At 47.0% G+C, this 23,268-nt stretch overlaps 1 protein-coding gene across 1 annotated transcript in view; it reads left to right on the top strand.

The window, feature by feature from the left end:
* Positions 1 to 7,068: 7,068 nt before the first annotated feature.
* BAIAP2L1 (BAI1-associated protein 2-like 1) overlaps positions 7,069 to 23,268 on the top strand; it is a gene marked incomplete at its 5' end in the record, with an annotated part of 25,035 nt that continues 8,835 nt past the window's right edge. Inside the window, 9 exons of the mRNA XM_015413067.1 lie at positions 7,069 to 7,130; positions 8,239 to 8,310; positions 9,625 to 9,762; positions 10,559 to 10,711; positions 13,024 to 13,191; positions 14,449 to 14,599; positions 17,314 to 17,521; positions 19,392 to 19,469; positions 22,537 to 22,717. Coding sequence (XP_015268553.1) covers positions 7,069 to 7,130; positions 8,239 to 8,310; positions 9,625 to 9,762; positions 10,559 to 10,711; positions 13,024 to 13,191; positions 14,449 to 14,599; positions 17,314 to 17,521; positions 19,392 to 19,469; positions 22,537 to 22,717 — 1,211 coding nt within the window. The remainder of the gene's footprint in view (positions 7,131 to 8,238; positions 8,311 to 9,624; positions 9,763 to 10,558; positions 10,712 to 13,023; positions 13,192 to 14,448; positions 14,600 to 17,313; positions 17,522 to 19,391; positions 19,470 to 22,536; positions 22,718 to 23,268) is intronic.

The raw sequence follows: 23,268 nt of genomic DNA, 5'->3' as shown, positions 1-23,268 counted from the left end.
GTGCAGAATTGCTAAATGCATGAATAAGGCTTAACATTCTCTGAATGTTGTTTTGACACCTTCTGCTGATGCGGGGAGATGAAAGGCTTTGTAATCTAATCCATAATGGCCCTTCAGGGTAGAAAATTATTGATTCATCTTAATCAGCTTATGGAACTTGTGTGGTGGCAAAAGAGGGGGTGGGAATTCACTGCAGGGTGGGGAAGGGCTGAGTCCTGGGAACCAATATGGCTGTGCCAGTCCTTTATAGCACGGTTATACAACCTCAGATACTTAATTTCTGCCTTTGTTTCTTATCTCTTCACAATGGTAATCAGGTGCTTTGATGGCGCAGCAGTGGGGGAAATTAAAAATTTTAATAAACTGACCGGCATCACCCATGTGATGACTTCACTTTTCAGGAAATGCCTGGAAGGAACGGAGGCAACTCTAGGAATTTCTGGAAAATCTATGGTTTTGCCATAGTGATTCCTAGAGCTGCCACCATTGCTTTTGGAAGTGATGTCAGTGTGCTGGGGATTCGAGATGTCTGGGTTGGGAAATATCTGGAGATTTGGGGGATGGAGCCTGAGATGGGGAGGGGTTGGGGAAGGACTTTGGGGTATAATGCCATAGATTCCACCTTCCAAAGAGGCCATTTTCTGTCGCCTGGAGATCATTTGTAATCTCAGGAGATTTCCCAGCAGCCCTCAGTTGGGCCACGAGGAGCAAGAAGCAGTCAGGTAAGTTGCAAAGCCCCCCCCCCCCCCCCCCCCCCCCCCGCGCCCAGCCCCCCCCCCCGTTTTTTCTGGGTTTCCCCCCATGCTTTCACATATCACATATGAGATGCTTTCACGTGTCACATATGAGAGGTTCTCATGTGTAAACCTCTGTCACAAGCTAGATAACATTTTAAAAAAATAGTTTCACTTTTCTCACTCAAACGCACTTGTACCCAATTTTCCATAAATGGGAGGTCTCTTCTGCATATAGAAGGATGGTCTTTGACCCAAGCCGGTAGGGCTCTTTTTGTAGCAGGAACTCCTTTGCATATTAGGCGATACCCCCCTAATGTAGCCAATCCTCCAAGAGCTTACAGAGCTCTTCTTACAGGGACTACTGTAAGCTCTTGGAGGATTGGCTACATTAGGGGTGTGTCACCTAATATGCAAAGGAGTTCCTGCTACAAAAAGAGCCCTGCCGGGCGGGCGTCACACCCATGTCCAATTAGTCAAAACAGCAGAGGAGATCGACACATCTCACATTCCAGAGGAAACTCTTTGGATCCAAATTAGTATCTTTTTTCAAAAGTGCAAACATTTGCTTTAGGTAATGACATTACAAGGCCAATAAATAATCTTTAATTTCAGGCATCGTTTGCTGCTGTGAGAACCGTGAAACTTCATATTTTGAATAAAATATGTATGACTTGTTACATTTGGGGCTTTTAATAAAATATTTGCCAAGCAATTATATAAAGACCCTTCACACAGAGAAGGGTAGGTTAGCGTATTCTGTCAGATTTTTGTAAGGTGCTCGCTGGACATATTATAGGCAGAAGAAGATTTTTTTAAAAGAATCTCTTTAATCTTTGAGGTACATACTCGTTTGTCTAAATTACTGGAGTTAATGCAGAGATAAATGACAGGTTGGTCCACCAATTTAAAAGAAGAAACATAATGAAGCAAAAGTTATTAAATAATTAAGTTTATCTGGCATGCTTTGATTCAAGTTTTGTGCTCGAGTTCTCCTTAGTATTCATGAAATATCGATAGGCGTTAATTCAAGAGCAAAATTTGCCTATATTCAAGCTGTGAAAGACTTATCAGACACTCTGTAGGACTTTTTAATCAGGTCGCTACAGGATGACAAAATAATGTTATTAACCAGCCCTTCTGTGTGGGGATAATAAGACATTTGCTTCTCTAGCACTACGTCATTGTCATTAAAATAAGTGTGTGTTCATTTCCTGATTCTTAAACCTACTCAGTGTTGCTCTGTTCCAGCCTTATAATATGTAATTAATCACATGCCGATGCAAATAACATTTCTGTGGGGCACCTGGTGTGCTAGATCATCCCGATCTGTTTCATGCCATATGTCTAGTAAGTTTTTGTATAAGTATGCTAGGCATGCTAAAAGTACATGGTGTTTGGAGTATTTTTCCCCTTTAATTTGAAATCCATGCATTTACTTCAATACAAAATTATTGTTTGGATTCTTTTAAAACAGGGGCCCCCAACCTTTTTTTGCACCTGTGGGCATCTGTGGAATTCTGACACAGTGCGGTGGGCACAGTCACAAAACGGATGCAGCAGCTTACCTTCAGTCACATAGGGAAGTTCCTTGTGCTGTGGCCAATCAGAAGCTTTGCTGGGTGAAAACCCAACTTGGCCCTGCCCACTGTCTAAAATCGCATGTAGGTGCCATGAAAGGTGTCAACAGGCACCATGGCACCCGCGGGCACCATATTAGGGGACCCCTGTTTTAAAACTTTGGTACTATCATTCTTAGTACAGTGTAGAATAGCTTACTTTTTCCAAGCCAACACAGAGAATAGGGGTGTGTATTCAGTATTTACCAAGCTAAAAAATACCCAAAAAATACCTTAACGGTATTTTGGGGGTGTTTCCTAAGTCGAATCAGATTCTCCAGCCTGTAATCAGCTACTGATATAGAGAATCCCGATAAAAGCAGATATTATTTGGCTTTTATTCTGCTTGGCACGGCAATACCGAATCGCAGCTTCTCCTGTCCCACGATTTAAACTGTGGGAGAAGCCTCCCAGCCAGGTCTGCATGTAGCAGGGAGAGACCCCCCACTGCACGCAGATCCTGGGACCAGCTTCTCCTGGCCCATGGTTTAAACCCTAGGGCAAGAGAAGCCTAACACATTTAGGGGACAGTCCCTTCAAATGCGTTTTGCAAGCCCGGACACAAGTGAACCTGGAAGAGTCACCCTTCCGGATTCACTCACGCCACGGCCTGCAAAACGCATTTGAATGGACCATCCCTTTAAATGTATTTTGCAAGCTGTTACCAGGTCCGCTGCCAGTTTGATGCCTCTAGCTTGCAGGGGGTCCGTTTGACACACTCCCTCTCCTTTTGCACAGGGACCCGAGGATTTTCCCCCTCCCCAAGCCAATCTGCACACAACTTCAAGGGCAGGTAGAGGGTCACCCTGGGGAGGTCCACTGCCAGTGTGATGCCTCTAGCTTTCAGGGGAGACGTTTGACACACTACCTCCCCTTTTGCACATTGGACTAACCCTAGGATCTCCCCCCCCCAAGCCAATCTGCACACAACTTGGAGGGCAGCTAGAGGGGGATACCAGGGAGGTCCGCTGCCAAGGTGATGCCTCTAGCTTTCAGGGGAGACGTTTGACACACTACCTCCCCTTTTGCACATTGGACTAACCCTAGGATCTCCCCCCCCCAAGCCAATCTGCACACAATTTGGAGGGACGGTACCTTCAAATGTGTTTTGCCGCAGCTTACCTTCCGTCAACAGTGAAGATCCTTGTGCTGTTGCGGTAGACATTCAAATCATCCACACAGCATCCATTCCAAAACCCCTCCCCCTCTCTGTCACTCACCAATCACACAACTTGCCTGTTTCAGCATTCTAGATTGTCCCACACAGCAATATAAACCAAACTTTTAAAGACATACACACACAAAAACATGAAATCGTTACAGTCACCCTGGGGAGGTTCACTGCCAGTGTGATGCCTCTAGCTTGCAGGGGGACTGTTTGACACACACCCCTTTGCACATGGACCTTAGGATCTCCTTCCCCCAAAAGCTAATCTGCACACAACTTGGAGGGCAGCTAGAGGGGCATACCAGGGAGGTCCGCTGCCAAGGTGATGCCTCTAGCTTTCAGGGGAGGCGTTTGACACACTACCTCCCCTTTTGCACACTGGACTAACCCTAGGATCTCCCCCCCCCCAAAGCCAATCTGCACACAATTTGGAGGGACGGTACCTTCAAATGTGTTTTGCAGCAGCTTACAAAACACATTTAGAGGGATGGTCCCTTTTAAATGGGTTTTGCCGCAGCTTACCTTCCGTCAACAGTGAAGATCCTTGTGCTGTTGCGGTGGCTACTGCCATGGCAACCTTTTTTTAAAATCTGCACAGGCAATCAAATATCCAGTGGCCAATCAGAAGACTTGCTGGGGAAAAGGTCCACCTGGCCCCGCCTATCGTCTTAAATCACATTTGTGTGCCAGGAAAGGTGTTGACGGGCACCATATTGGGGACCCCTGTTTTAAAACTTTGGTGCAGTCGTTCTTAGTACAGTGAAGAATAGCTTAGTTCCTCCAAGCCAAACCACACTATTACCATGGCGCCCACAGGCGCTGCATTGGGGAGCCCTGTTCAGGTCCGTAGACGCAGAAGGGTGTAACTCTGCGTAAAACAGCAGTTGTTTGCTTTCCAACAGATGCATTACGTTCAGAAGAGGCATCCTAGCTGAAGCCTCCTCTGTCTTCCTACTTTATGGTATTTATGATAGACCAGGAAAAAGGCCCATTGTGGAAATAAATACAACGGCCTCTAGAAAGGGGCTCTGGACAGGTGAACCATTTAGTAAAGGCAACATTGATTTAACCAATAGTGTGTTGTCTGGCTCCCTGACCAATAGCGAGCGTTTCCCCTTTGACCATCTGACCTCTGTATAAACTGGTTAAGAACTTACGCACAGCCACACCCTCCCCTTTCCCGAGGTAGATAACTCGGATTGGGTCTCCAGGAATTTCCAGGAGGAGTTGGCATAACAGTACCTGTCCGAGGTCCCACGCCTCCTGAAACCTCACCCTCTCCAGGCTCCATCCCTCACATCTCCAGGAATTTCCCACCTGGAGTTGGCAACCCTATCTTCTTCCCAGCCAATCATCAACCTACCTTTATTTCCCCCTCATTCTTCAGCTTTCCACCCCCCACACACCTGCAGCCTCTCCCGTGCTCTGAAGCCCTGACTGCTACGTCACATTGGCTGTCATACGGGGGCCACCTCAGCAGCATATAAGGATACAGAGCCCACCATTTTCTCCAGGGGAACTGATCTCTGCCATCTCGAAAGCAGTTGTAATTCTGAGTGATCTCCAGCCCTCACCTGGAGATGGGACACATTTTACCTCAGAACAGCAAACTGTTTAGAACGTTAGAGGCAAAAGCCAATCAAGTCGCATATGCAAAAAACCTCTGTGTTTCGAGGCAAAGGCCAATGAGGCTATGACCATCTTTCGGGTATGTTGTAGGGCTATCTTTCGGCTATGCTCCTGCAGAGTGCAGGGGGTTGGACTAGATGACCTGCAAGATCCCTTCCAGCTCTAACATTCTATGATTCTATTCTATGATTCTGCCTCATGGCCCTGGTCCATCTCCTAGTAAAACCTATTTTTGTAAAAAAAAAAAAAAAAGTGTTCCAATCTGCTGTCAGTGGAACTACTTGACATTTATGTAAAAAAGAAGACCGTTTCAGTCTCACTATTTGCATGCTGCGAGGAGCGCTATGGTTTCAGTGTCAAAATATTGACTCTGAAACTCGAGGAGGAAATAGGCGAGGTGGCATGTTATGGGGTGTTCTCAGGTGAAGGGGGGGGCGAGGAAGCTTGCATATGGAACTGTAGTCTTGAACATTTGGATTCATTTCCCAGTACAGTATTGGTCCTGTACAATTGTTTTGAGGTTGGGGGGGTGTTGCTTTTCCGGGAACGGCGGTCACACCCTCTTGCCCAGAGAGCTCCACTGGGGCCAAACATTGCCCCAGACGAGCATGAGTAGACCTCTGCGACTCAGGTTTTCCGAGGCTGGGCCCATCAGGTGCATGAGTCGCTTGACTCGGACGTTTTCACTCGGGCGCCGAGAAGGAGCCAGAGGAAAGGGAGTGTGCCAGGGCGGGGAGAGGGCTGAGCCAGCACACAAGTTCCTTGGCCGACTGTCCGTACTTCGAGTTCCAGATTTTGCCGCATTAATCTTTGCCCCGGTGCCAATTGCCAGTCGTGTGTGTTGGCGGGGCAGCAGACTGTAAAAAGCATATACTGTGTGAACAGGCCTTTTTGGCGGGATGGGGGGGGGAGAGAAACGTTCTTAGAAATACCTGTACTTTTGTTCTGAACTTTGCTCTTCTCTACCCTGGCATTTTAAAAGAACCAATCCACGTTTGTGCATTGTAAACCGGGCTTCCTTTTATTGCTTCCTTGTGTTTTCAAGTATCCATTTCAAATAGGGTTGCCAGCCTCCAGGTGGGGCCTGGAGATCTCCCACTATTACATCTGATCTGCAAGACAATAGAGATCAGTTCCTCTGGAGAAAAGGGCTGCTTCAGATACTCTATGGTATCGTACCCTGCTGAGGTCCCTCCCCTCTGCAAACCCCACCCTCTCCTGGGTCCACCCCCAAAATCTCTGGGTATTTCCCAACTTGAAGCAGGAAACTGTAATTTCAAATCAGGCTGACAAACTGCAGATAGATTACTATCCTGCCCCAAAGTTTATTTGAGCGTAAGCCCCAAGAAGAATTAACAGTAGGGCTATACCTATGGTTGCCAACTCCAGGTTGGTGAAATCCTGGAGATTTGGGGGTAGAGGAGAGTGGGGTTTGGGGAGGAACCTCAGTGGGATAGAATGCCATAGAGTTCACCCTCCAATGCAGCCATTTTCTCCAAGGGAACAGATCTATGTACTCTGGAGAGCAGTTGTGATTCTGGGATACCTACAGGTCCCACCTGGAGGCTGGCAACCCTAGCCCCCAAGCTGTGGTATAATCTCATCTTCACAGCACAATTGCAAGAGAAGCTAAAAATGGAAGAACTGGAAGGACACTAGGAGAGATCCTCTCCATAATCTGCTTAAATAATATCCAAGGACTGTAGTTATAATGCATGAAGAAGAGGGTCGCGAAGGGAATGTCTAGTAGCAAAGCTGCTGCCCTCTCCCTGCCAATCCTGGACGCATAAAAACCAGGCCACCCACCAGACAAGATGAGAGGGTGTTTGCTTGTTTTATACTTGGGATACTCTCCAGGCATGCAGAAAAATATGACTTTGTGAATTAACAAATTATGTGGATTTGTCTGTGTCAACAGGTCACGTTCTCATAGAAATTTCCATAGCCCAGAAAAAACTCAACGACAGCCTAGATGAAAGTGTAAGTCAGCATTTTTTTTGTGATATTCCAACAGTTCATGTGTGCACAGGGGTCATTTCGTAGAAAAAGAGCTGCAGGAGCTCATTAGCATCTCTAATAGGCTGTTAGCATAATGGCTCATTAGCATATGTCACGCCCCATGACATCACCGGAAGTGATGTCAGAAGGGGAAGCAAAAAGGGGGAGAGGCATCTTCAAAAGCCTCCCCTTCCCCAGCTGGCCTGCCAAGGCGGGCTGGGGAGGGGGAGCGAAGTCACGCCGCCACTTCCATTATTGTTGGATCCCCAAGCATCGAGAATAAATCCACGTTTTGAAGAAAAGCAAAATTTATTTCAAAGCTTTGGAAAGACACTCAAACACGTTCTTTGTTAGAACTGACTACAAACGGTTAGGGCAAACAAGATAAAGGGATTTGAGCCAGGTACAGGACCAATGGGTCACTTTCCCGCTGGCGGGTGAAAGGAAACGGTTGCGCGCTCATTCCCTGAGAACCAGGCTATCTCCAGACATAATACAGGTGCAGTTCCCTGGACAAGCCAAGGAAGGCTTCTGGAGCCCCCCCTGGCCCTCTCCTGGCTCGCCTGCCTCAGCGGGCAGGCCAGGAAGGGCCGGAGAGAGAGTGGGGAGACATTTAAATACCTCCCCGTGCCTTCCTCAGCTCGCTTGCCCAAGCAGGTGAGCCGAGGAACACTTCTGGAGCCCCCCCCCCTCTCCTGGTGAGAAAGCGGGGAGGCATTCAGTTCCCTGCTCTGCAGTTGCGCAGCGGCGGCGGCACGATCTTTCATAGAATATAATAGAAAGATTGTGCCACTGCTGCTGCGCAACTGTAGAAAAAAGGAGCGCGGGAGGGGGAGCTGGGGGCGGGGCTTGCCGCCACCGCCATTTGTGCCCACTCCTGGGCTGCCGGAGCAGCGCTCCAGTGCGCTCCAGCCCCAAACGACCCCTGTGTGTGCATGCTAAAATCTCTGACTGGCCCCACTGGTGGACCTCCTACTGGGTTTTGGCTACTGTGTGACACAGAGTGTTGGGCTGGGTGGGCCATTGGCCTGATCCAGCATAGCTTCTCTTATGTTCTTACGACTGTGCTGTCTTCTGTTTACTCCTTAAGTTCAAGAAATTCCACAAAGAGATTATTTCTGAGCTGGAGAAGAAGACAGAACTGGATGTCAAGTACATGAACGTAAGTATGTTGGTTTGCAGCACTGAAGAACGATGGCCATGTATGGGTGTGTATGTAACTGAAAGGGCCACTCAGCGGTCTTAAAAACTATTGAAAATATATTGTTTGTTCCCCAATCTTGAACTCTCTGTCTGCATGGCGCTATCCTTCTGCTGAAACAAATGTGGTGGCCTTTAGAAGAAGAAGAGGAGACTGGATTTATGCCCCGCCCTTCACTACCCAAAGGAGTCTCAGAGCAGCTTACAATCTCCTTTCCCTTCCCCTCCCCACAACAGACACCCTGTGAGGTAGGTGGGGCTGAGAGAGCTCTGACCGAAACTGCTCTTTTTCAAGAACAGCTGTGCCAAAACTATGGCTTGCCCAAGGTCATCCAACCAGGTGCAAGTGGAGGAGTGAGGAATCAAACCCAGTTCTCCCAGATTAGAGTCCAAACACTTAACCACTACCCCAAACTGGCTCTTGGGTGGTCAGTTACCTTAGAAGCTTGGGTGGTCGGTTACCTTTCGATAGTGTGGAAACACACCAAATTTTTCTTCATAGCAAGTTTCTGGTTAAAGCAAGTGTTGATAATTTGTATTTATTTTATTTTCTACGTTATTGATAGTCCGCCTTTCTCACGGGGACTCAAGGCCAATTACACAGAGTGAAGCCAGTACAATCGATAAAACGGGACAGTCAATAACTAGCGCATCAGGATTTTAAATGTCTGGAACCACCAGAAAGAACTGAAACATAGCAGAAGTATTCACATGAGATTTGGTGTAGTGGTTAAGTGTGCCGACTCTAATCTGGGAGAACCAGGTTTGATTCCCCACTCCTCCACTTGCACCTGATGGATGACCTTGGGCAAGCCATAGTTCTGGCACAGCTGTTCTTGAAAAAGAGCAGTTTCTGTCAGAGCTCTCTCAGCCCCACCTACCTTACAATAAGCTCAGTGCAGCAGTGTAGAGCACTGTCCTTAATCATTTACCCAAATGAGTTTGTCAAAACCATTTTGTGCAGTGCCACCCTGTCACCTGCGCAGAAAAGCCCTTTTGAATAGTTCAGTTTTGCATCGTTTGCAGAAAGGCAGGAGAATGGGAGCGGTCCTGGCCTCCTCTGGCAGCCCGTCCCACAAAGCGGGAGGCACAACAGAGAAAGCACACGTACGGGCAGTTGATTTTGCCCATTTGCAGGCCCACCTTGCATCGAACCTTTCGTAACCCCGCCAGCGGTGGAGTGTGTCTCGATATGGAAAATAGAATAACTAGGGTGCATTTCCAGCATTGCCGGGAAGCATATAAAAGGCACTTCTGGAACTCTTTGATTCCGCAGGCTACTTTGAAGAGATACCAAAACGAACACCGATACAAGCTGGATTCTTTGGAAAAATCTCAGGCGGAGCTGAAGAAGATCCGAAGGAAAAGTCAAGGAGGGAGGAATGCCACAAAATATGAGCACAGAGAAACAGAGGTGAGAGCTCTACCTTGAGATACTTACCCCCCCCCTTATGTCCAAGAATGTGGGAGGGTTAGCTTGACAATTCACATCTGTTGGAAAACACGTGTTTTTTTTAAAAAAAGCGTACACACTCCTTCTGTGATGTGAGCATGGACCCTGGTATTTAAGCATTCCTCCGTCTGGATTGATAAGGTTGCCAGGAAGTGCCTGGCAATTGAGAGGCGGGTTTCGGGTTGGGTGGGCAGCATCCCGGGAGAAAAATTGAGAAGAAAAATAAAGCCTTTACTTACATGAAGTTCTGACTGTAGAGTTCCGGGAGATTCCCAGAGCTACCTGGAAGTGGCAACGGGTAGCTCTAGGAATCACCAGAAACTCTATGGTCAGAACTTCCTGTAAGTATACAAGGCCTTATATTTCTTTTTAATTTTTCCCCCCAGGACAATTCCCCCCTTCCTTGGTTTAGCCTCAGTTTCCGCCTGCCAATAGGTGAACGTTAGTGGGCAATGGCCATAAGCGAGCAAGTGGGAACCCTATGCATTGAGCGCAAGCTTCGTAGTTGTCCCCGTGAAGCAGTACCTTTTTAAACATTCCCTTGAGCCAGAGTGCACATTACTCTGACTGGAATGTCTTAAACTAGATTAGGGGGCAGGCAGTGTTATTTCTTAAGTCCTGGTTAAGAACGAAGGATTATTCTCGGATATAAGGCATGGTGGTTGCCATTAGATACGAGCTATGCATGAAGAATTAAATGTATCAAGGGTTTTCCCCCCCTCCCTACCTTAATCTCTTCTTTAATATTCGTATTTAGTATTTGGAAACGGTGAGCTCCCGCCAGAACGATATTCAGAAATTTATTGCCGAAGGTTGTAGAGAGGCTCTACTGGAAGAGAAAAAAAGATTCTGTTTCCTGGTGGACAAGCACTGCAGTTTTGCCCAGCACATGAAGAATTACCACATATCGGTGCGTATGAGAGTGAAGAAGCATGAAACTGCCCGGAAGAACGAGAGCCTGGTTTTGGGGGGAAGCTGCAGTTTCCCAGAACATCACAGCCATCTCCAACTTAACTCTAGTCCAACTCTGGTCGAACAGATGGTGCCATCTGTCATAACGTTTGCAAGGGTCACCTCCTCCTCCTCCTTTGCACACAGAGGACTTTCCTGTTGGTTGAAATTCCCATTCGCCACGACATCCAAACTGCAGGGCCCTTGCTGAATCGCCGCTTGTTTCGCTGCCCACAAGCCAGAATTCTGAACCTCTGTTCGGTCCCGGTATAGAATCCCAGCTTGTGAGGGGACAAACAAGACGCAATTCAGCATGCCACCTGCGTTTGGTCGCCACTCTGAATCGGAGATTGAGCAAAGCAGGGAAAGTCTTCTCCCGCGTACAAAGGGGATGCGAGAGGAGAAAGGGGACACTTGGGAGTGCCATCTCAAACTGTGCTTGTGCCTGTTCAGAATTTAATTGGTGTTTTAAATGGGGCTTCTCATGGCGTCTGAATACAGCCATAGATGAGGCTTTGAAAAGGCCATATTTTGGGCTCCGCTGATCAAAATTCAGGACGTAAAACCTTTTTGAAACCTCGAACAACCCGGCCGATGAGCCAACCTTCAAACCACAACACGTTAGACCAAACCTTGAGTCTGGTGGTACCTTTAAGATCAACAAAGTTTAATTCTGGGCATAAGGTTTCACGTGAACACACACAGAAGCTTATCCCCAGAATTAAACTTTGCTGGTCTTCAAGGTGCCGCTGGACTCAAACGTTGTTCTGTTCCTTCAGACCAACACGGCTGCCACACCTGAATGTTAGACCGTTGCAGTTAATTGTCCCTTGTGACTGTTCACATGTTCCATGTGATGTTTTTGTTTCTTCCTGTATGAAGGAGGTTTCCGTACATCATTAGATTTCTGTGATTGGGTTTCTCGAGCGTGAACAACATGCGTGTCGGTACCACATTACGTCATGTTTTCCTGCTAGCAGGAACTGTTGAGCAGGGCAGGACTCTTTTTGTAGCAGGAGCTCCCCCTTGTGACTGTTCACATGTTCCATGTGATGTTTTTGTTTCTTCCTGTATGAAGGAGGTTTCCGTACATCATTAGATTTCTGTGATTGGGTTTCTCGAGCATGCTTTGCTAAACAACATGCGTGTCAGTGCCACATTACGTCATGTTTTCCTGCCAGCAGGAACTGTTGAGCCTCTGCGCCTTGTTCCTTCTGTGTCCGCATCAGGGTTACCAGGTCCTCCCTGGCCACCAGCCTCGTGGTGGAGCGGTAGAGCTGCCAGTTCCGGGGCGAGAAACTTTGGGAGATATGGGGGTGGAGCCTGGAGAGGGGAGGGGCCTCAGTAGGGTACAGTGCCACACACAGAGTCCACCCGCCAAAGCATCCATCTCCTCCAGGGGAAATTAATCTCTGTAGTCTGGAGACGAGCTGTAATTCCGGGAAACCCCTAGGCCCCCCCGGAGGCTGGCATCCCTGGTCTAAAAAGTCCTCAATCTAGCCTGTGACGTCCTTGCTTATAGGGGAGACGGTTTTACCTTTAAACCACCCTCTGTGTACCGAAACTTGGTAGATTTCTGCTGCCACCAGGAATTAAAAATTCCAGATCTCTCTCTTTTGATAGAATGACCCAGGGTCTGGGCACTTCAGAGGACTATGTAGCCCTGAAGAAGGACTATCCTGATTTCTGGAATAAGTTAAAACAAAAAATGATTTATTTAATAAAGAACAAAATAGGTTTCTGGTTATTTTGAAATCTTGCTGATGAAAGGAACTTGTAAATATAACTGGCAAAGTTTGGTGTCACAAACAGCCTCTCAAACTCTCAAAACTCCACTCTGACTGGCGTGGACACTCAGTCTAATCTCTCACTCTCTCATCTATATAGCCAGACAGGCTGAACTCTTTGTCTTATTCACATAGAATAGACTCAAAACTCATATTCACACAGACTAAACTGTTTTGTCTTATTCACACAGAATAGACTCAAAAACTCCCATAGTCACACAGACTATGCTCTCTCTTCAAATTTGACACACAGAATCCCTCTCATCAACATCTCTCCTCCCACACTCTCAGTCATCAGCCAATCACATCACACTTGTCTCCCTCTATCACTCTTCTTACAGTACTGCAGTCAAACTAAACATATAAAGAAACACACAAAAAAAAACATGAAATCATTACATAGCCCACTGCCCTTTAAAAAAAAAAAAGATTGAATCCAAAAAGGCATACACCCTCCCTAACTCGATTTGTACGGTGTTGATAGTGTACAGACTTATTGGACGCCAAGCTGCCCAGGTGGCTGGAGACGTGCAGCGATGCCACCAAAGTACCAGAGAAAATCATGACTATGATAGAAGAGATAAAGACACCTGTCTCCACTCCGGTCTCGGGAACTCCGATGCCTTCGCCGATGATTGAGAGGAACAGCATGGTGAGGAGAGAAAAGCGGTCCCGACCAATCACCCATTTTCTTTTCGAGCGAGGCAAAAATGGTTAACTTAGAGGGCTGTGGGGGGGGGGAGCAAAGATATTCCCCATGTCACAGTTTAGGTTTGGGGCTTCGGGTCTGAAACAAACACCCCCTTCTGATAGCTGTGCATTCCTACTCACAGAATTATTGTTTTTAACGTTCCCGATGTTTGTGTACTGCTGCTCTACCCGAGCATTCCTAAAGAGATTTACATGAAAAGTTAAACCATCGTAGCAGCCTCAGTGTCACAGACGACCAAAATGTAAAAAAAGTGGCGGCTCTGCTCAGTAAAGGAAGAGCCAAAGAGCATCCAGGTTGGGAAATACCTGGAAATTTGGCGGGGGGAGGAGCCTAAGGAGTGCAGGGTTTAGGGAAGGGAGAGACTTCAGTGGGGGACGATGCCACGGAGCCCAACTTCCAAAGCGGCCATGTACTCCAGGGGAACTGATCTCTGTCACCTGGAAACGGGTTGTAATCCCAGGAGATCTCCAGCCACCACCCAGAGGCTGGCGACCATATTAGCATCCAAAATGGAGGAACCTCCACAAGGAGGTGAGCCTGACCCCCCACACACACACAGAAGAAGGAGGAGGAGGAGGAGGAGACGATTGGATTTATACCCATTCACTACCCAAAGGAATCTCAGAGTAGCTGACAAACTCCATTCCCTTCCCCTCCCCACAACAGACACCCTGTGAGACAGCTCTGACAGAAACTGCTCTTTTTCAAGAACAGCTCTGACAGAACTATGGCTTGCCCAAGGCCACCCAGCAGGTGCAAGTGGAAGAGTGGGGAATCAAACCCAGTTCTCCCAGAGTCCGCTCATTTAACCACGACACCAAATTTTAGATCTTTAGGAAGCAGTTGAAGACGGTTGTATTTAGGAATGCGTTTGACTACTTTAGTTTTTTTTAAAACTATTGGCAGTCCTCATTGTGATTTTAAATCATGGTCTTTTTACGTATTTTTAATAACTGTTCCTTATTTACATTTTAAGCCTCCTCAAGTTCCGCAAGGTAGAAAGGCAGCTAATGAACGTTTTAATAAGGAAGATAAAGTTTTTAAAATGTCAGCCATTGTCCTTGTTCAAGGGAAACAAAAGAATATTCTTCAACCGGCTAGGGTTTGCATACGTGAAGAGAACCGTTGAACCTGTTGCCCTGAAGTATTATTCCGCCGCAATGATGCTTAAGGATTTTTGTGTGTGTGTGTTGGTAGGTGGGAAAAGATTACGACTCACTCCACAGGAATTCTCCCCGCGTGCCCCCGGCTCCGACCGTCAGAGCCTATACCAGTCCCTTAGTCGATATGTTTAACAACCCGGCAGCTGTTCCAAAGGCATCATCGGAGAGATTAAATCATTCAACAAGTAAGGCTGTGTTTGTCAGTGTGTGTGCGTGTGCATGCGCGTGTGTGTTACAAAACTACTAGGCACTAATGATGTAGGGCCAAGTCCCCGGGAATCGTAAAACAGTTATCTCCGACTAAAGCTCTCTGAGGAATTCCAGAAGCCAGGGACAAAGGAGGGTATTCATGCCCAAAGCATCTGTGGCATTTATGAGTCGAAACTTAATGACCGCTGTAGGTATAGAGACAGTGAAAATAGTTTGTGGCAAGAGTGTGTGCCCCAGAGGTGTCTCATTCCGGAGTTTGTTCAAACGAGATGCTAATTAGCTGAGGTTTGAAAGGGGCTTCCAAAAGCCATTTGACCCGGCCTCGTTCTCTTCCTTCTGAAGGAGCGCGTGAAGTCTTGCCGACTTTGGCTTCATTCTCCAGAACTACCTCCGAGATAACGGGGTACCTGCACCACTTCAGGACTGCAGATCTTGCAAGACTGGATGTCCATTTAGACACACACACACCGTGACCAAATCCCTGCACATAGAAATCTTGCCTGTTAGGTTTTCCTGACACCTGATTTTCTACATATGGGGGTTTGTTTTAGTAGGGAGCAGTCCAGACACAGAATGCAGCTCACAAGAAGTGTGTGTTTTGAATGTCGTTTCAGAGGGTTAGCCGTTTTGGTGTGCAGTAGATTTGAGTTCCACAGCACCTGAGAGACCGAACAAGATTTTCAGGGTATTGAGCTTTCAAAAGTTAGATTTGAGTTCCGCAGCACCTGAGAGACCTAACAAGATTTTCAGGGTATTGAGCTTTCAAGACTCCCTTCGCCAGATATAAGAGCACTGACTCTCTGAAGCTCATACCCCGAAAATCTTGTTGGTCTCTAAGAAGCTACTAGATTCTGTCACGGCTCAGGTGGGGTGTCACCTGACGCTGCCACCACTCTGGAATTAGGATCCCTTGAGAAGGCCCAGAGCACCCTCCCAAGACCTTCAGACCTCTCTTTTGGCTGAATAATAGGCGTGAGGACCAGGCAGACTGAAACAAGGAAAAGGTTTGTTTTATAGGAGGTCAAACAACAAGGTGCAGAATAACAGTAAGTGGGTGAAAAGAAAAGAAATCAAATGCCCTATGCGTCTAAATATACTGTCCCTAGCTCACTATCTGAAGTGGCCTTAGACTACTTAGCCTTCCCTCAGGATGAGGGTCTCTTCCCTGCAGCAGCCTTCCTTCTGGCTCTGCCCTCTGGGAAGAAGAACAGCTTTTCCTGCTGCTCCAGATCTTTTATTCCAAGCCCTCCTCTTTTCCTATTGGTCAATTTTGTCCCCAAAACCTCTCAGAGGCTTCTGGGAGTTGTAGGCCCAGCCTCACCTACTGCTAGCCAGGCTCCCTGGGCCTAGTACGCCTCTGGTGGCACAGCCCAGATCATGACAGACTCAAATCTAGATACTTGGATTGTGTGTGAACAAAGTGTGTGAACACACACACATACCAGAAAAATCAAAGAAAGATTCAGGTGGGGTTGCACACCAAAAAAATCAAAGAAAGATTCAGGTGGGGTTGCCGTGTTGGCCTGAAGCAATAAAACAAAGTCTGAGTCCAGTGGCATCTTTAAGGCCAACACAGTTCAATTCTGGGCATAAGCTTTCGTGTGCTTCTTCAGTTAGGGGGCCGCGGTGGCTCAGAGGTTAAGACGCTGAGTTGCAGACCGGAAGATCAGTAGCTCAGCAGTTCGAGACTCGAGTGCCGCGTGACGGAGTGAGCCCCAGCTCCTGCCAACCTAGCAGTCCGAAAGCAAGAAATTGCAAGTAGATAAGTAAGTACCGCTTCAGTGGGAAGGTCACAGCGTTTCTGTGCACCTCAGCGTTCAGTCATGCTGGCCACATGACCACAGAGAAAGTCTTCGGACATGAGATGAGCACCGCCCCCTAGAGTCAGATTCGACTGGCTTTCGAGCAAGGGAAACCTTTACCCTTTACTTTACTTCTTCAGGTAATGGAAGAAGTGTGCACGCTCATGAAAGCTTATACCTAGAATTAAACTTTGTCGGCCTTAAAAGGTGCCACTGGATGCTAACTTTGTTTTATTGCTTCAGGCCAACATGGTGACCCCACCTGAATCTGTGTGTGTGTGTGTGTGTGTGTGTTTGTGTGTGTGTGTGTGAAAGACATGACTGCATCTGAGATGTAAACACTAGTTGATAATATGCAGAGACCAACAGTGCCCTTCTGAACAGAGTTACTCCCTTCTAAACCCCTTGGCGTAGAAGAATATAACTCAACATAAGATAGATCCAGGTGGTCAGGCGTGTTGGTCTGAAGCAGTAGAACAAATGTAGAGTCCAGAGTGGCACCTTGAAGACCAGCAAAGGTTTAAATTTGTTTCACTTAGGATAGTTTCAGGGGGCATCCTTGTTGGTCTCCCATAGGACAGTTAAATCTGAGTCCAGTAGAACCTTCGAGACCATCAAGGTTTTCAGGGACGGGAGCTTCAACACTCAAAAACTTCTGCCCTGAAATTCTTGTCAGTTCCTAAGGTTCTGCTGACTCAAATCTAGCTGTCCAGCTTAGGGTGGCGCTGCAGATTGCTTGGCGAACAAAAAACCCGAAAAGGTTTCAAGACAGCTACTCGTTTCTTTGTCTCCTTAGTATCTGGTTCTGTTTCACATGACAGTCCCTTGACCCGACACAGTGTCATATGGTGTGTATATGTGCCGTCCTGTGTTTGTTTTAAAATCAGATCACGTGGACGATTCCAGTTTATCACGATCCACATCCGTCGCCACGGGCCTCAACATAATGAAAAGGCAGAAAGTCAAAACCATCTTCCCACACACCGCCGGGAGTAACAAAACCTTGCTCAGCTTTGCGCAGGGCGACACCATCACGCTCCTGGTGTCGGAGGAAAGGGACGGTTGGCTATACGGAGAACACGACGTGACCAAAGTGTGAGTTGTCGGAAGCATCCCCTGATCCCAAGATAAGAACAAAGAGTATGAAAGGATTGGAGTGCTGACTGACAAACTTTAGGTTTGGTACAGTGGTTAAGATTGCAGACTCTAATCTGGGAGAACCGGGTTTGATTCCCCACTCCTCCACATGCAGCTGCAGGTGTGACCTTGGGTCAGTCACAAGTTCTTTCGGAGCTGTTCTCTCATAGGCAGTCCTTGAAAGAGCTCTCTCAGCCCCATCTACCTTATGGGGTGTCTGTTGTGGGGGGGGGGAAGGGAAAGGAGATTGTAAACCACTCTTGAGACTCCTTCAGGTAGTGAAGGGCGGGGTATAAATCCCATCTCTTCTTCTTCTTTTTCTTCTTCTGATAGCTAGTGTTTATCACTAACTGTTCTGTAGTTCATTTCTGCCCTCCCTGCCTTTCTTCTGTCATGGATCTCAAAAAAAAAAGGGGGGGGAGACAGGTGAAGGACTGCCAGGAAGTCTCCCATCCAGGCCCAGGACTAAAGTTGCCAACCTCTAGGTGGTGCAAACCAAAGAGAGAGATCACGGGATGGAAGCTGAAAGGAAGCAAACAACCGTGATGTATTGTGCCAAAAAAGAAAGTTCTTCACAGACTTATAAATTCTTTTACCAATATTCAGTTTACTGGAAGCACTTCAAATGCCATCAGCACCAACGAACCATGCATATAATGTCTTGTTTCGTGTAGAACTTTATCAAAGTGGGTAGCGTTGAAATACCTATATCCAGGGGCTCCTTTTGTGGCAGGGACTCCTTTGCATATTAGACGACACACCCCTAATGTAGCCAATCCTCCAAGAGCTTACAGTAGCCCCTGTAAGAAGAGCTCTGTAAGCTCTTGGAGGATTGGCTACATTAGAGGGGTGTCGCCTAATATTAGAGGGGTGTCGCTTAATATGCAAAGGAGTCCCTGCCACAAAAAGAGTCCTTAAAATTTATATTATCAGTATTAGCAAAAAGAGTAACGCAAGGCTGTACATACTACTGGCTGTTATATAATATACTTACAATTTTAATCCATTTGGGCAAACACTCTAGTCATATCTCATTGCAACATTCATCAAATCCATTAGTGTGATGTAAATCCCACTCTTCCTTCTCACTTATACATATCTAAAGCCAGTAATTGCTGCCAGCCGGCTGTATGACAGACCTGCGTCTTAATTGACAGATTCTGCCTCCTTAGGGCATTCTGCCTTTGTAGAAGATACACTAGGCTGGCAACCTCACCCAGGACCCTAGACCCAGACACACACACCCCTTTAGTTTCCACAAGGCAGCAACATCTCAGTTTTCTCTCTGTTTTATGTTGTCTCAGCCTAACCTACCTCACACAGTGGTTGTTGTGAAGCTAGAAGAGAGGAGGGGGGGAACAATGCTGTGAGCTGCTTTGGGTCACAGCTGGGGTGAGAAATATTATATAAATTAAAGTTTAACTATATAAATTAAATTGTATAACTATATAAATTAACTATAAAGAGGTAAAGGTTTCCCTTGCTCGAAAGCCAGTCGAATCCGACTCTAGGGTTGCGGTGCTCATCTCCATTTCCAAGCCGAAGAGCCAGCGCTGTCCGAAGACGTTTCCGTGGTCATGTGGCTGGCATTAGACGCTGAGGTGCACGGAACGCTGTTACCTTCCCACCAAAATGGTGCCTATTTATCTACTTGCAATTTCTTGCTTTCGAACTGCTAGGTTGGCAGGAGCTGGAACCAGAGATGAGAGCTCACTCCGTCACGCGGCACTCGGGTCTCGAAGCCACCGCTCAGTGGTTATATATTAACTATATAATATAAATTAAATAACTATATGAATTAAAGTTTTGTTACTATTTCCTATTCTAGGAAAGGCTGGTTCCCTTCATCTTACACAAAGCCATTCGAAGAGCCAGTGGAAGAGACAGTGCGTGCGCCAGTCCCAAGGTAATGTTATTTCAATTTGAATTTGTGTAAGACCTGTACGTTTTCAAGATGGTGGTTTTTAAAATGAAAGCTTAAAAGCTGACGAGCTTCCTTCGGGATAGTCTATAAATCGTCAACGTGGCCTTAGTTCGCCAATATTCTTTTTTTTTGTTATCCCACCTTTTCATAGTTCATCACTCATACTTTCCCGCTCCCCCCCAATCTTGCATAGTCCCATTTGAAACCAGTACAACTGCCCCTATGCTAAACAGAAGTGCTCCAGATCACCGAATGCAAATGCTACACGTGGGGTTGCCAGTATCCAGGTGGGGTAAATGTGGAAAAACACCTTGTTAAAACAAAACACACAATTCTGATATGCTGCTTTGCCTTCATATAGTCGTTTAAATCATATACTTAAATATACAATAAAGACCCTAGTGTATCTTATTAATCATAGTACACTGATAACAAAAACCTAAAGAACAATATATATCTTGTAGAAAAGTCCACAGCCACAGAGACGAATATGCAGGCAGGATTCAGTGCTGTAGACTATCTTGCTTTCTGAGGAAAGATGAAGCAGTCGTCAATGCCAATGTCGTCGGCTGTTTTGCATTCTGAAAAGAGATGCAGCAAGAATCAAAGCAAACACGCCTCCTAGGCAAAAGTTCCGTGTTTCGAGAAATTCTTCTTCAGGCAAATTATTTTTCCTGGAACCAAAGCTCACAATGCTACAATGCACAAGTCAAACAACTCTGTAGAAGTCTTCTCCGGTTCTCATGTTTTTCCACATTTACTCAACCTTGCCGTGTTTCCCGTGTATTTGTTGAATATCCAGGTGGGGCCTGGAGTTTTCCCAGAATCACAACTGCTCTCCAGGCTACAGAGAGCCATTCTCCTATAGAAACTGACTGCTTTGGCCAATGTGCTCTGTGGCCTTATACCCTGCTGAGGTCCCTCCCCAAACCCCACCGTCCCCGGGCTCCAGGTATTTCCCATCTGGGAGTTGGGAGGCTACTGAGCACCTACCCTGATGCATAGAAGTGAGTCAAAGATGTCCTCATTCATATCTCCTTGTGTAAAACTGTAGGTCATTGGTTCCCAAAGTGGGCGGTACCCAGGGGTCATTTCGTAAAAAAAGAGGTGCAGGAGCTCATTAGCACAACTCATTAGCATATCATTTGCATATGTCACACACCCCTGACATCACCGGACGTGTATCAGAAGTCAACACTCACCGCTCAGTCTCCACTGGACTGTTTTGGATTGCTAGCTATGGGGGGGACGTGCAGATTTGCTCTCACAGAGGAGGGAGAGCTTGTACCTGAATAAACCTTGGCCTTAAAGGTGCCACTGGACTCCTTTGGATTGCTATCTGAGGGGGGGCTCTGCAACTTACCTGGCTGCTTCTTGTTCCTTGTAGCCCGGGGCTGCTGGGAGCAGGGGGTGGGGCCCGCCCCCTGGGCTCTTTACTGCCGGAGCTCCGCTCCTGCGCGCTCCTGCAGGAAATGACCCCTGGTGGTACCACCCCCAGGGGGCAGTGGGATTACCTAGGGGGCCACTAAAGAGGCAAGAGGACAGCAGGGGGATCTCTGGAGTTAAATCCCTTTGACGTCGGTGTTGTTCACTTACTTACGATCGATCAGGCTATGGCACCATGCTGGCAAATGGCACTCCCAGTTTCCACGTGTGTGTAGTGGTGAAATCTGGTGGAAACTCTCAGGGTTTTTTTCCCAACCTTTGAAAAGCTGGTATCCCTGGATCAAGTTCACCAATTTTGTTGAATCAATTAAACTAAAAAAAAATTAAAATTATTGGCTTTTGAATAAATGTGAAATTAATTCTTTCTGTTTTGAATTTTATTGTTTTCCTTTGTGGGTTGTGCAAACTGCTGTTCTGAATTATTCTTTTTTTCTCAGGCAGGGTAGGGTAGGGGGCAATGTTCCCGCTAAGCTGAGTTAGTGTGAGCCAGCTCTCACAGTTTTTTAGCCTCTGGCTCACAGATTTTTTTGTCTCAGCTCAGGAAGGATGGCTCCAGAGCAAACTAATTTACGCAGCAGCCAAATGGCTCACTCACAACTCTAATGCCAGTAGCTCACAAAGTAGAATTTCTGCTCACAAGACTCCACAGCTTAGAGGGAGCATTGGTAGGGGGCCCTGGGGATGAGCTTATGGAACCAAAGGGGTGATAGCCAGTAAAAGTTTGGGAACCTCTGCTATATGTGGTAGGCTCTGCTTTTATGTCCGTGTGTGAAGCAGCGCATACGCATTCCGCGCTGCAAAGAAACGCACTGGCTGGGGCCAAAACTGCAAAACGCCAAGGATTCTGCACAGTGAATAATTCCAGAGGGGGTAGCAGGTAACTCTAAAGGAAAGGGCTCTAGCCTGATAATGAAATAAAATGGTGTTGGTCTTTGAAGGGCCTCAAGACTCCTGTAGAGGAGGTGTGGCTCTGCCTCTGCTTGTCACGCGGAAGGTCCCAGGTTCAAGCCCCGGCATCTCCAGTTAAAAAGGACCAGGCAGTGGGTGATGAGAAAGACTTGAGTAGAGATTCTCACCTCGACAGATCAATGCTCTGTTTTCACATCTGCCACCTTTGTTACTGGCATCCCTGGACCGCCGCAGTTTTGTATTCACCTGTCCAAAGGGAATGCGGTCTTCCTTCCTCTTGGGGAAAATATCGTTCCCAGAGGGGAGGGGGACCTGTCTGTCAAAACCAATAGGACCAACCAGTCCCACTGCCCGGACCCCCAAAAGTAAAAAAAAGAAAGAAAAAAAAAAGAAATGGAATGGAGATTCACACAGAGCCAGTGTGGTGCAGTGATTTAAGAGGGTTAAGATTAGTATCTGGGAAACACAAATCACCACTTCACCATGGAAGCTTGCTGAGTGACCTTGGGCCCGTCTGAGCCCAACCTACCTTGCAGGGTTATTGTGAGTATAAAATGGAGGAGAGGAGAATGATGTAAGCAACTTCGGGCCCCCATTGGAGAGAAAGGTGGGGTATAACTGAAGGAAACAAATAAACAGTGAACAATTTTCCTCTCCTTGGTAGATCCATAACGATTTCCCCCCCGTTCTCTAGTCCTGCACCTGTCCGAAGCATCAGCTCAGTCAACTTGTCGGACAGAGGTGGCGTGGTGCTTCCCCCGCCGGATTATCTGTTCTCCGGGCAAACAAGAGCTAGTTCCGAAGCAAGACTGGAACCTTCTAAGACGACAGCTGTGGTTAAAGTGTCAGGAGCCAAACCAGACAGCACAGCTCCCGTAAGTAGAATTGCTGCTTGAACACAGTCTTCTGAACTCTTGTTTTGCATGCCTCTCGTGTGAAACACATTAGATCGGCATGTGAAATACATCAGATGCAGCATAGCCTGATCTTGTACTTTTGGCTGCATAGCAGATTGCAGAAATAAACAATTTCTCCAGAACATCCACTTAAAAAACAAACTTGGAAGGGAGTGGGAATCCGTTTCAGAGAATTATCTTGCAGTCAGAACATCAGAAGAGCCCTGCTGGATCAGAGCAGAGGTCCATCTAGTCCAGCATCCTGTCTCACACAGTGGCCAACCAGTTCCTCTAGAAGTCCAACACCAGGGCATAGAGACTGAGGCCTTCCCCTGAGAAGAACCTCAGAAGAGCCCTGCTGGATCAGACCACTGGTCCATCTAGTCCAGCACCCTGTCTCATACAGTGGCCAGCCAGTTACTCTGGAGGCCTGCACATAATAAGAACATCAGAAGAGCCAGGGGTCATTTCGTAGAAAAAGAGGTGCAGGAGCACATTAGCATAACTCATTAGCATAACTTATTTGCATA

Source organism: Gekko japonicus, unplaced genomic scaffold (genome assembly GCF_001447785.1).
Source record: "Gekko japonicus isolate JY-2015 unplaced genomic scaffold, Gekko_japonicus_V1.1 scaffold2745, whole genome shotgun sequence".
Classification (NCBI taxonomy): Eukaryota; Metazoa; Chordata; class Lepidosauria; order Squamata; family Gekkonidae; genus Gekko; species Gekko japonicus.
Note: the sequence above shows the minus strand (reverse complement) of the source record. Positions and strands in the feature narration are given on the sequence as shown.